This window comes from Zeus faber, assembly GCF_960531495.2.
Source record: "Zeus faber genome assembly, chromosome: 16".
NCBI classification, from domain to species: domain Eukaryota; kingdom Metazoa; phylum Chordata; class Actinopteri; order Zeiformes; family Zeidae; genus Zeus; species Zeus faber.
Window position 1 is genome coordinate 20,981,851 of NC_137202.1, and position 11,258 is coordinate 20,993,108.

An 11,258-nucleotide genomic window follows, 5' to 3' on the forward strand; every position below is an offset into this window, starting at 1 on the left:
AAACAAAACTAGATGTAAATGCACGAATGAATGCCATCCGTTGAAGGTAAAACATGGAGTATGGACGGGCTTGGAGAAGCTGTGGACTTGCGTTGCGTGCAATGACAACGCTGTTGTCCACTCGACCTGCCGGAGCTCTACGTGTTTCTCTCTCTGTTGACTTTCTGCAGCCGCGGCTGGTATCGACAAAGTGCTTTTGTTTGGTGGTCGACCTCGCCCCGTCTTGTCCCCTGCGAACGCCGTCCGCGTCACATGCGACAGCACGCGAACACATGCGACCTGTTGACCGTCAAACGTGACGTCACACATCACTCTGCACCACTCTGCTGCATTCAGTCCAAGTTGGCGCTCGGGGGAAAAAAAAAAAAAAAACCTGCCCCGCCCCGACTTTGGCAGCACGTTCCCCACATTTCAAGAGTGTTAAGTATATTCCGTTTTGGAGACTTTCGACTTTTACTTCACTGCATTTCAAAGAAAATGTCTATGCTGCACATTTACTCTGCTCCATTTCTAACACAGTCACGTTTCTTTAAGAGAGTTAGGCCATGAAACGCTCTTGTTTTAAGTAGAAAAACGGAAAGGGTAAGCGAATGTCCGAACGGCCGTTCGCGACGGGATTCCAGGCGGAATCACCGTGACGTCAGAGCGGTGATTCGCGATTTTAGACGACTCCGCGTTTGTTTTGAACGTCGCGTGAGCGCGTTTTCCGCACAGGCACGGAGGAGGGGCTTCCGGGAGGAGGAGGCGGAATGAATGACGTCCGAGTCCGACTCTCTCAGGAACGCGGCATTCCCCCTCAAAGGTGCGGTGCACCTGTTCCGGCCACGCCCCCTCCCCTCCCCTCCTCGCGCTGGACTACACTACCCAGGGCGCACCGCGCGGCCGCTCGCGCTGCGCTCACACTGCGCTCGCGTTCCGCTGCGCCAGTCCGCCGCCTCGCGCTCGCGGAACCAGTTGGCTCTGCCCCCTTTTTTGTTTTGTTTCTCTTCCTTTGGTTCTTCTTTTCTCTTCTCCCTCTTCTTGTTGTTGTTGTTGTTGTTGTTCGGTGTCAACCTACGCCGAAGGAAGACACGTCCCTCCCCGCCGCACTGTTCCGGGGCCGCTTCCAATCCGCCTCCGCGCCCCACTCTCGCCGGCTCCATTGGCTTCCAGCGGCTGCCAGTCAACCCGCCGCCTTCCTTCCGAGTCCCCCCCACCCGCCCCCCGCCCACCCCCACCCAACCACCCCCCTCGAGTTGAGCAGCAACAGCTCGGAACATCTGGCCGCCGCCGCCGCCGCCGCCGCAGCGCGCCCGGACTCTTCCCTCCCGGTCCCTCCGCCGCACGGCTCCTCCGCAGCCCTGGTTATGGGAAACTAGTGCCGGGTCAGTCTAGTTCGGCGCCCCGGACGAGGAGCACGTTCCGACGGGAAAGGGGAAGCGGGAAGACGTCGGAGCTGGTTTCGCCTGTAAGTGCCTCTGATAACGCCCGAGTCCGATAAGAGGAGGCTCGGCCGGGGGTTAAAAGTAGCCGGAGCGCCCTAGCTTACTGGGCTGTCTCAACACTGTCGGTGGCCGTGTTAGCCCTTCCTTCCCCGCCGGTGTTGGCATAGCATCGGGGCCCTGCGCTCCGCTGGAAGTAGCTCCCCAACCTGGCCTGGTGGTGGGCTGACTTTCTGCTAGCCGTGTCGGCTCTAGCTAGCTGACCGTGTGTGTGTGTGTGTGTGTGTGTGTGTGTGTGTGTGTGTGTGTGTGTGTGTGTGTGTGTGTGTGTGTGTGTGTGTGTGTGTGTCTGTTCGCTTGCCCCGTGTCGGTGTTGCTCCGTCCGGCTCATTAGCAACTATGGAAGGACATGCGTCGGGTTATGGCTGTGGCTGCACCGGGTAAAGTTCGGAATGGAGCCCGAATCGTTCCCGTTTGGGGATATAACTTGTTTGGCGTCACTGTAGGTGTGTTCTTCCAAAAGTGACGCCGATCACGTTCCGGGGGACGTTTCCAAACCGCTTCACGTGCGTTCGGTTTCGGTTCTCCGCGGTGGTTGTCGGGTTTCCCGCAGTCGACGGTGTCGTCAAAGATGCCGCGATGAAATGAAACGAAAAAGTTTGGGATTCCAGTTGTGAAGTTAATGTTCGGGTGGAATAACGACTCCCTGTCGGCCGGGCGGGTTGCCATAGCCGGTTAAATAAGTGTACATTTAAAATGCATTTTTAAAATCTATTATAATCCAAAAAATATATTACAGCAAACTCATGCCTGTCTAAAATATTTTTTTCGTTGTGCATATTTTTGGGAAGAATATTGACATTTTATTTAGATAATATATATTTGTACAAGTATTACATTTATTTACGGTTAATTGTTTCTAATTTCCCTTATTATCGTATTATATTGTAGGAAAACAAAAACACACTCAGAATTCACACGGATCAGTTCTAACTCGCTGTCCCCGAAATGGAAAGAAAACAAACGCTGTGATAAGTTTTAGGGAGAACATTAAGAGGTTGTTCACCTTCTGTTTTGAATTTCACTCCAGAGAGGGAGAGAGGGAGAGCTGTCACTTCATGTGCTGCTCTTTGTTTATAGCGACCAGACAAAAATGATTAAAATTCTCAGCAGCACAGATGTGGAACTGGTTTAAGGAAGAGTTTTGATGCAATGTTTTTGTCAAAAACTTTGAATTCGGTGGTTGTGATTTCACCGCCGGTTTGTTTTTATTTAATTTTTTTCCCCGTTTTGTTTTTTTTTTTAATATATATTTGAATCAAATTTGAATAGACATTAGACACTCTTCTGTTTTAGAGAGATGTACGTACGGTGGCGGTGGTTGAAGGAAAGTGGAGCCTGGTGGCAAGAGTGTAGAGGAGGCAGCATATGGCTGTAGAAAGAGCACAGCTGGAGGTAGCATCTCCATCTGAGGATGATGTCAGAGCAGCTGACAGGCTGCCACCCCCCCATACGCGCACACACACACACACACACACACACACCCCTCCCCAGTCCTTTATTGTGAGCCTCAGCGGCAGCCTGGGAGAGTTAGCGCAGTGTGTCTCTGCTGTGTGTGTGTGTGTGTGTGTGTGTGTGTGTGTGTGTGTGTGTGTGTGTGTGTGTGTGTGGCTGCCGATCAGCGCCAGTTAGAAGTAGGAGGGAGGGAGGGAGGGAGGGGAGGGGACGTGGTATCTCGTTCCCCCCTCCAACATCTCCTCCACTTTGCATCTGTCTCTCGCAGTTTGAGCAGTGTGGTTGTTTTTTCCTCTCCTGCCTCCCTCTTGTCCTCTCCTCTTCTGCCCACTCATTGATTCTGAGCGAGAAGGAAGGAGAGAGAGAGAGAGAGAGAGAGAGAAGGAAGGAGAGAGAGATACAGCCTTCCTCAGTCCATCTATTCTGCCACAGTGGACTTAATCAAGTTGATGCATCCTGCTGCAGGTACTGTTGCTTGTGTGTGTGTTTGTGGAAGAGAGATGCAGTGAGAGAGTCTGGGGTACGAGTGTGGAGTACTTTTGTTCTTGGGGTCTCCCATGTGTTTGTTAAAGCCTGCGTGTGCGTGCGTGCGTGCGTGCGTGGTTGCGCGTGTGTGTGTGTGTCGTGGTAGTAAACCTTTGTTGCGCGGTCTATCCAGGAGTGTAACAGTCGTCTGTTATCAGCTTGTTTGGAGGTGTAAGGTTATGTATGCAGTTACATATTTTGGAGGGGGCATCTGTGGGTAATTTTAAATGTATCTTTGCTTTGCCTCTGCTGTTCATGTTCTGAAGGAATTAAACAGCAAGTAGTTGAATGAGGACACTGAGAGATGATGGCAACTTAGAAAGGTATTTTGAGAAGAATTGTTTTTGGTTTCGGTCGAGTTATCGGATGTATTAAGCATGTTGTAATCATTTTGTATTCAGTTTTTTCTTTTTCTTAATTTAGAAAAAACACTTCAATTGAGTAAAAAAAGAAAAGAAACAACTTTTTTTATTATTACGAGAAAGTCAAACTTTTAAGGCAGAGTTAAAAAAAAAAAAAAAAAAAAAAAATGTATCTACTTATAATTGCGCCATCAGCCTTTTTTCCCCCGGTTCAATCTTATTAAATCGAACTCACCCCCGCCTCCGCCTCCCCCAAGCCGGCTATTCGGGTTTTTTTTTTTTTCTTTCTTTCTTTTTCCCCTCTTCTCCCCGTCAGCCCGTAGTTGAGGAGACTAATTTAGAAGTTGCAGATTTGAGCTGCCTGAATTGGCTAGACAGCTGTAATCGCACTCCCTCCTCGTCTTAATCTCTTTATCTGGCTAGCAGCTGCCATATGGCCCCCGTCAGCTGGATCAGATGTGGGTAAGCCTCACTCGCCGGCCGTCCCAGCCTCTCCCTATACCTCCCTCCCCGTCTCTCCCTCTCCCCGTCTCTCTCTCTCTCCCTCTCTCTCTCTCTCTCTCTCTCTCTCTCTCTCCTGCGCGCGCTCCCTCGGACCCCCTTCGCCCGAGCTGCCCCGTCCCGCCCGGGTCCTGCGGCGGTGGCACCCACCCACCCCTTCCAGCTCCAGCTCCACCTCCCGCCCAGCATGCTCCCCACGACCAGCTCCACACCGCCGTGTCTTTATTTTTAGCCATCTTTAAGGATTAGGATTGATGCTGTGACGAGCAAGGCACTTACAGTGATTGTATTGTAAATCTTCTCTTCTGGGTGCTGGAGGTGAGGGTGGAGGGGGGAGCGGGGTGGGTGAGGAAGAGGGCAGCAGCTACGACTACAACGGGACGGATGTGTGGCGCTTTTCTTAAAAGATTCAAATTAAAGCGGCGTGCGTGCGTGCGTGCGTGCGTGCGTGCGTGCGTGCGTGTGTGTGTGTGTGTGTGTGTGTGTGTGGCTTAAGAAGGGGGTGGTACACCCATGTCCCCATAACCCCCCTCATTAAGAGCACTCTGAACCAGGACGAGGGCAATCACACACACACACTTCGATGTGCAGATACACACGCTCACAACACTTGGGTTCGGTCTCATTCAAATGAGCTGATTTAACTGCTTTGGTTAACACTGTTGGAGCGGGACAGAGCAGCTCGGTTACAGGTTTGACTTTCCTTCCCGTTTTGACCAGCCGGACACACTTGATACCCTCTTGAATGGGTTTTAAAAATGCACTGCAGGGTTTTCGTTTCCTTTTCTTTTTCTTTTATTTTTTTTTCTTCACAGGATGGGTCCACTCGGAATGCTCTTTTCTTTTGAGGGCGTCCGGTGTGCGTCAGCGTTGTGTTGTTCTCTTGTTTTATTCCCTGGCAGCAGCGTTGCTGCGAGGGACACAGCACACGCTGTCTTCTTTTTAAACACGGCTCTTTCCACATGCCAGTTTCCCTGCTAGACTTAGACTATGTAGGTGTGTCGGTAGGTAGGTAGGTAGTGTGTGTGTGTGTGTGTGTGTGTGTGTGTGTGTGTGTGTGTGTGTGTGTGTGTGTGGGTGTGTGCGCAAGTGAGGACAGTGTGTGCAGCTGAAAGCCGGTTACCTAAAGGGGCTGTGCCAGGCCAGGCCAAAGTGGGTTAATAAAAATAACCAGCGTAGGAGCAGCGACAATCCAGGAGTGCAGGCAGAGGAGTTGGAGAGATGCAGTGAGAGATCGAGAGAAGGTGGAGAGAGAGATGGAGGAAAGGTAGAGAGAGAGAGAGAGGCTTGTTCGGGAAAGGATCGTTTTCAGAGTAAAAACTGTCTTGGTGCCGCCATTATTTTTCTGCGATAATAATCCATTGTTTTTCATATGCATTATATTAATTAAGTCTGCACGCATAAAGGTTACACATGTAGTTAGAAATGGAGTAGAAATAATCCTGTACATATCATGATACAAATATTTGAAAAAATTGTAAAATTTACGGACCCGTCCCTTCTATTTAATTTTTCACATCACAAATAAGAGCATTTTTTAACCATATCTTCTGATCTCTTGGTACATAAATATTAGTACGACTAGTATGTTGTAATTTGGTTTTGTATGTGGAGGTGGATTTTATGAATGCAAGTGTGCGAGATTTATGTTTAAAATTTTTGTTATTTTTGTTTTATATGGCTTTGCAACAATTCAGACCTATTTTTGTCTTTCTGTCCCTGACTTGTTCACTCTTCTGCTCAGCCTCTACTGTAATCCATGTGCGGAGATGTTGTAGACATTTTTAAGGCAGCGATGCTGCACTTTACAAAACGGAAAAAATTGTTGGGTGGGGATTTATAATATTTTTCTCTTAAAATATTTAGAATTTCTCTGTCTTTATCTATTTTTTTAAATTGTAAATACCAGATGACAACCATGTCATAAAATCAAAGATCACTATGTTTCATATTATATTACCTGTTTTCTCTTTCTTAGTTATGCTTTTTATTTTGGGCATCTCAGTTTCTTTTGTATTTAGACTTTAATTCTTCAGTTGAGAATTTTCCCCAAACGTTGTGTTTCTTCGCATTATGTCTAACGCCCCCGTCTCGTCTCTCGGCAGGTTATGAGGACGGCAGGATGGAGTTCCCAGACCACAGCAGACATTTGCTCCAGTGTCTGAGCGAGCAGCGGCACCAGGGCTTCCTGTGCGACTCCACAGTGCTGGTGGGCGACGCCCAGTTCCGTGCGCACCGCGCCGTGCTGGCGTCCTGCAGCATGTACTTCCACCTCTTCTACAAGGACCAGCTGGACAAGCGGGACGTGGTGCACCTAAACAGCGACATCGTCACGGCGCCGGCATTCGCCCTGCTGTTGGAGTTCATGTACGAGGGCAAGCTTCGCTTTCAGGCGCTGCCGGTGGAGGACGTGTTGGCGGCCGCCAGCTACCTGCACATGTACGACATCGTCAAGGTCTGCAAGAAGCGGCTGAAGCAGAAGGCCACGGCCGAGGCCGACAGCACGCGGCGAGAGGAGGACGGCGGCTCCAGCTGCTCCGACAAGGCAGATAGCCTATCAGACGGCTCCACGGGGCGCCCGGCCACCGCCGACCTGCTGCCCAGCGACGAGGAAGAGGCCAAGACGGAGGCTGGGGCTCTGTGGCTGAGGCTGCCCTCCGCGGACGGAGCGGGGACGCCGCCGACCGCCACGGCCAGCCCCCGGCGGGGGGAGTCGGAGCCACAGGGTGTGGTGGCAATGGATGAGGGACGCAAGCCGCTCTCCCCCGCCGGCAGCCCCAGCAGCTCCACTGGCACTCTTTCCCAGAGGTCCCGGCGCTCGGTCAGCTCCCGCGGCGTGCGCCGGGGCAGGAAGCTGTCAAGCGACGCAGCCGACTGCGTCCTGGACCTGTCGGTCAAGCCCATCGCCAGTAGCAACCACATCAACCACCACCAGGCGTACTTCGGTGGCGTGGCGACCCCGGACGGCCTGCAGAGCCCGCTTGCCGTGCGGGTAAAGGTGGAGCAGGGAGCGGCATCCGAGGACGACGAGCCCGGAGGCGGGGACTACGACATGGAGCACGGCGGCGGCGCCAAGGCGACCGTCCCCACCGCCAACGGTGGCCTGAACCACCACGGGGTCGCGGGGCCGCTGTCGGCCCAACGGCGGCTCGGCCTGGAGGCCCACTTGTCGGCGCTGCGCGAGGCCTCGCTGGCCACCGAGATGGAGCGGGACGAGAAGCCTCCCGTGGCGGGGGAGGACGACGACATGCTGGGGGGCGACAGCGAGCGCGCCCAGGCCGAAGCGGCCGGCATGGACGGCGCCCTGCTGCCCTACGTGTCCAGCATGCTGTCGGGCCCCCACACCCAGATCTTCATGTGCCCGCTGTGCAGCAAGGTGTTCCCTTCGCCGCACGTCCTGCAGATCCACCTCAGCTCGCACTTCCGGGAGCAGGAGGGCGTGCGCGCCAAGCCGGCCAACGACGTCAACGTGCCCACCTGCTCCATCTGCGGCAAGACCTTCTCCTGCATGTACACGCTGAAGCGCCACGAGCGGACACACTCGGGTGAGAAGCCCTACACCTGCACCACCTGCGGCAAGAGCTTCCAGTACTCGCACAACCTCAGCCGCCACGCCGTCGTGCACACGCGCGAGAAGCCGCACGCCTGCAAGTGGTGCGAGCGCCGCTTCACGCAGTCGGGCGACCTGTACCGACACATCCGCAAGTTCCACTGCGAGCTGGTCAACTCGCTGTCGGTGAAGAGCGAGCCGCTGGCGCTGCCCAACGTCAGGGACTGGGCCATCGAGGACAGCTCCCAGGAACTGTGGAAGTAAAGACTAGCGGGGGGGGAGGAAGTGGATGGGAGGACAGGGGAGGGCGGGGGACCGTTTGGAATAGAGATGGTAAGGTTTGATGTTTGGCGTCAAAATCAGTCACGTTTCTTGTACGTCGCGAATCTCATTCAATTGCACTTTAATAGCACATGAAAATGTTACTACTGAGTTAACTTCTGTTTTGGGTCTTTAATTTTTCTCTCCTGACGCTGTTTTATTTCTATTTTGTCAGTTGTGTTTTTTGAGGTGTTGTTTATTTTATTTTTTTTGTTTGTATTTTTTTTTTTATCGAGCGTGGGTCATCTTGTGTGTGTGTGTTCCATCACGACACTCCGGCGCTGGCCAACGTGGCCGCCCAGCTCCATAGACCCACAGCGAGAATTCAGGTCCACACTCTCACTCTAAACGGGTACTGTGATCATCACCATTATCCATACCTACACACAGGTGTGTGTGTGTGTGTGTGTGTGTGTGTGTGTGTGTGTGTGTGTGTGTGTGTGTGTGTGTGTGTGTGTGTGTGTGTGTGTGTGTGTGTGTGTGTGTGTGTGTGTGTGTGTGTGTGTGTGTGTGTGTGTTGGGGAAAGCTAACTGACAGACTAATGGCACTCATGCGATGCACAGCCCCCCCCCCCCCACTTCCAATCAATTTGAAGTATTTTCTAAAAGTGAGAGATCTTTACAAATTATTATTAATATTATTATTATTATTATTATTATTGTTAGTTATTTTTCTTAAATCTAGATGGCAGTCTTTAAAAATATCTCTTGTTGAAAAGGTATTTAATTTAAGTCGGTGTATATTGTTGAGCTATAGTTTTAAAAACAGTAATCATTTATGGATTTTTTTTTTTTTAACTATTATTATTATTTTTTTTTTTTTATGGGACCTGCTGTTGTTGCATGATGTCCAAACCTGTATAGTTTTTGAAAAAAAAAAATGTGAATTTGCTGTATTACTGTACACATTGTAATTGATCAAATTAATTGACAACAGGCGTTTTTTTTTTTTCCGTTTTTTTTCTTTCGTGAATACTACTCCAGAGTGTGGTCTGTTGAAAAACTAAATATTATTCCCGCGGATACGGAAAAAACGCATGAAAATGTTTTGTTTTTTTGTCTACTTTTTTTTTTTTTTTTTTGAGTTGTGTTAATTTAAAGCATTTGGGAGGTGGGGAGGGGGGTGATAAAGGATGAAGCCGGGTTTCTCTACTCCGCCGTGGGTCCGTCGCCGGACCCCCAGAAGAATGTTCTAGAATGTTTCTCCACCAGTGGGTCGGAGCAATATGAAGCGTGTGTGTGTGTGTGTGTGTGTGCATTGAACTGTCTGCTGTGTGCGCGAGCGCATTCTTGTGACTAGCTTCCTTCTAGTCCATTGAACCTACTGAATATCTCCGTCCACACTGCTCTTCCTCATCCTCATCCTCCGTTGCCGAGATGATCCACTGCTGTATCCCAGGGTTTCCATTTCTGTCGCTCCTTCGGCCCCGTTGTACCGCTCCGAGGTAGAGATGGAAGAGGGAGGGAGAGAGGGAAGGAAGGAAGGAAGGAAGGAAGGAAGGAAGGAAGGAAGGAAGGAGAGGTCGATAGCCGGCTGTCCTGCTGAAAAGACGAGGAGTCTTGTTTTCTTTTCTTTTTTTTTTTTTACGATGTCATGCACAGCTACGTTCACATAGGAAGAAGAGGCGTGTGTGTGTTGTGTGTGTTGTGTGTGTGCGTGTGTGTGTGTGTGTGTGTGTGTGTGTTACCGAGAACACACCCCTCACTTTGGGACGGTAGAGATTGGGCGTTGCCTGACTGCACCTTTAAAGCTAAATGATGTAAATCCATTTTTTTGCTGAAAAGATGCCTTTGTATAAAAGAAAAACAAACTAGTTGATAATGCTATTGGAGTATTTGATACTGTATAGCACTGAGAGAGAGAATCGTTTAAAGCCGGGTTCGAATTTAAACAGAGTTTATAAGATTTTATCGGGGGGAAAAAAACTGTCTTACTTTGGGATTGTGGAATTTGGATACATCGATTTTTTTATTTTTATTTTTTTCATTGTTATTATTTTAATCTTTTTTTTTTTTTTTTTTTTTTTCTTGCATTTGAATGTTGTTCCGGGCTCGTGGAGGGGAGTTCCATTGCTCTTTTCACTGTTTAAAATGTAAAACAATTGTATTCAAACTCCATCTGATTATAGATTTGAGAATCCACGATCAAACCCTGAGGTGTGTGTGTGTGTGTGTGTGTGTGTGTGTGTGTGTGTGTGTGTGTGTGTGTGTGTGTGTGTCTGTGTGTGTGTGTGTGTGTGTGTGTGTGTGTGTGTGCGTGTGTGTGTGCGTGTGCGCGTGCCCATCCGCGTGTGCGACGGGTGTGTGCGATGGGTTGTCTACGAGCCTTTGCTGTCAACCAACTATTCCTTCTTTTTTTTATTTATTTTTTTTTTTTTTTGGGAGATCTAATTTCACGTCAGTGCATGTGGGTTCAACTCCATCGCTCTCTGGGCTGCGTTCCGTCGCTCTGGTTGTACTCGACCGCCTTAAACTGCTGTAGTCCAGGATCCGAAGCGCGGCGACCGGCCCGACACCTTCGCTGCGCTTACTTGAAAAAAAAAAATAAAAACAACAAAAAAAAAAAAAATTTAAAACTTAATCACGGGCAGAATTTTTAGCAAAGTATAAAAAAAACAAAAAAACAATTTAAATAAAATAACAAAAATGTTGAAATGTAGACAATTGATAGAGGGAATGAAGGGGGGTGTGGGAGGGAGGTGGGGAGGCCCAGGGGTGGAAAACAAAAAAGAGGAAAAAAAAAAAGGACAATCACTGTCTGGGGGGTTGGGTGGGGAAAATGAAGCAGATTTTGACTTAAATATATTTGCTCGAAAACCTTGAGATTTGTTTTTGTCGTTTTCTTTCGTTGCATTCTTTTTCTTCCTTTTATTGGACGTTGGTTTTTACAGATTTAGTCATGTTAGCTTTGACAATCATAGTTGGTTTGATTTTTGTTTCGTTTCATTTTTCTCTCAAGGGGAGTGAATTCTACTGGTGTTTAGTTTTGTAATTTTTTGGTGTGCCGTTGTTGACATTTTTAAATTGTGTGCAAACTGCAATAAATTATAAGAATCTTGAAAT

The 11,258-nt window shown here is 49.4% G+C and overlaps 1 protein-coding gene across 2 annotated transcripts; it reads left to right on the forward strand.

The window, feature by feature from the left end:
- Positions 1-1,425: 1,425 nt before the first annotated feature.
- zbtb18 (zinc finger and BTB domain containing 18) lies at positions 1,426-8,138 on the forward strand (the record flags this gene model as incomplete). 2 transcript variants are annotated; one of them, XM_080016853.1, is made up of 2 exons in its annotated part: positions 1,426-1,447; positions 6,430-8,138. In XM_080016853.1, the coding sequence occupies exon 2, from the start codon at positions 6,447-6,449 to the stop codon at positions 8,136-8,138; it is 1,692 nt and encodes a 563-aa protein (XP_079872979.1). In that variant the 5' UTR covers positions 1,426-1,447; positions 6,430-6,446. The 2 variants fall into 2 exon arrangements, with proteins under 2 accessions (XP_079872979.1, XP_079872980.1); XM_080016854.1 differs by lacking the exon at positions 1,426-1,447 and adding an exon at positions 3,077-3,401.
- Positions 8,139-11,258: the final 3,120 nt, after the last annotated feature.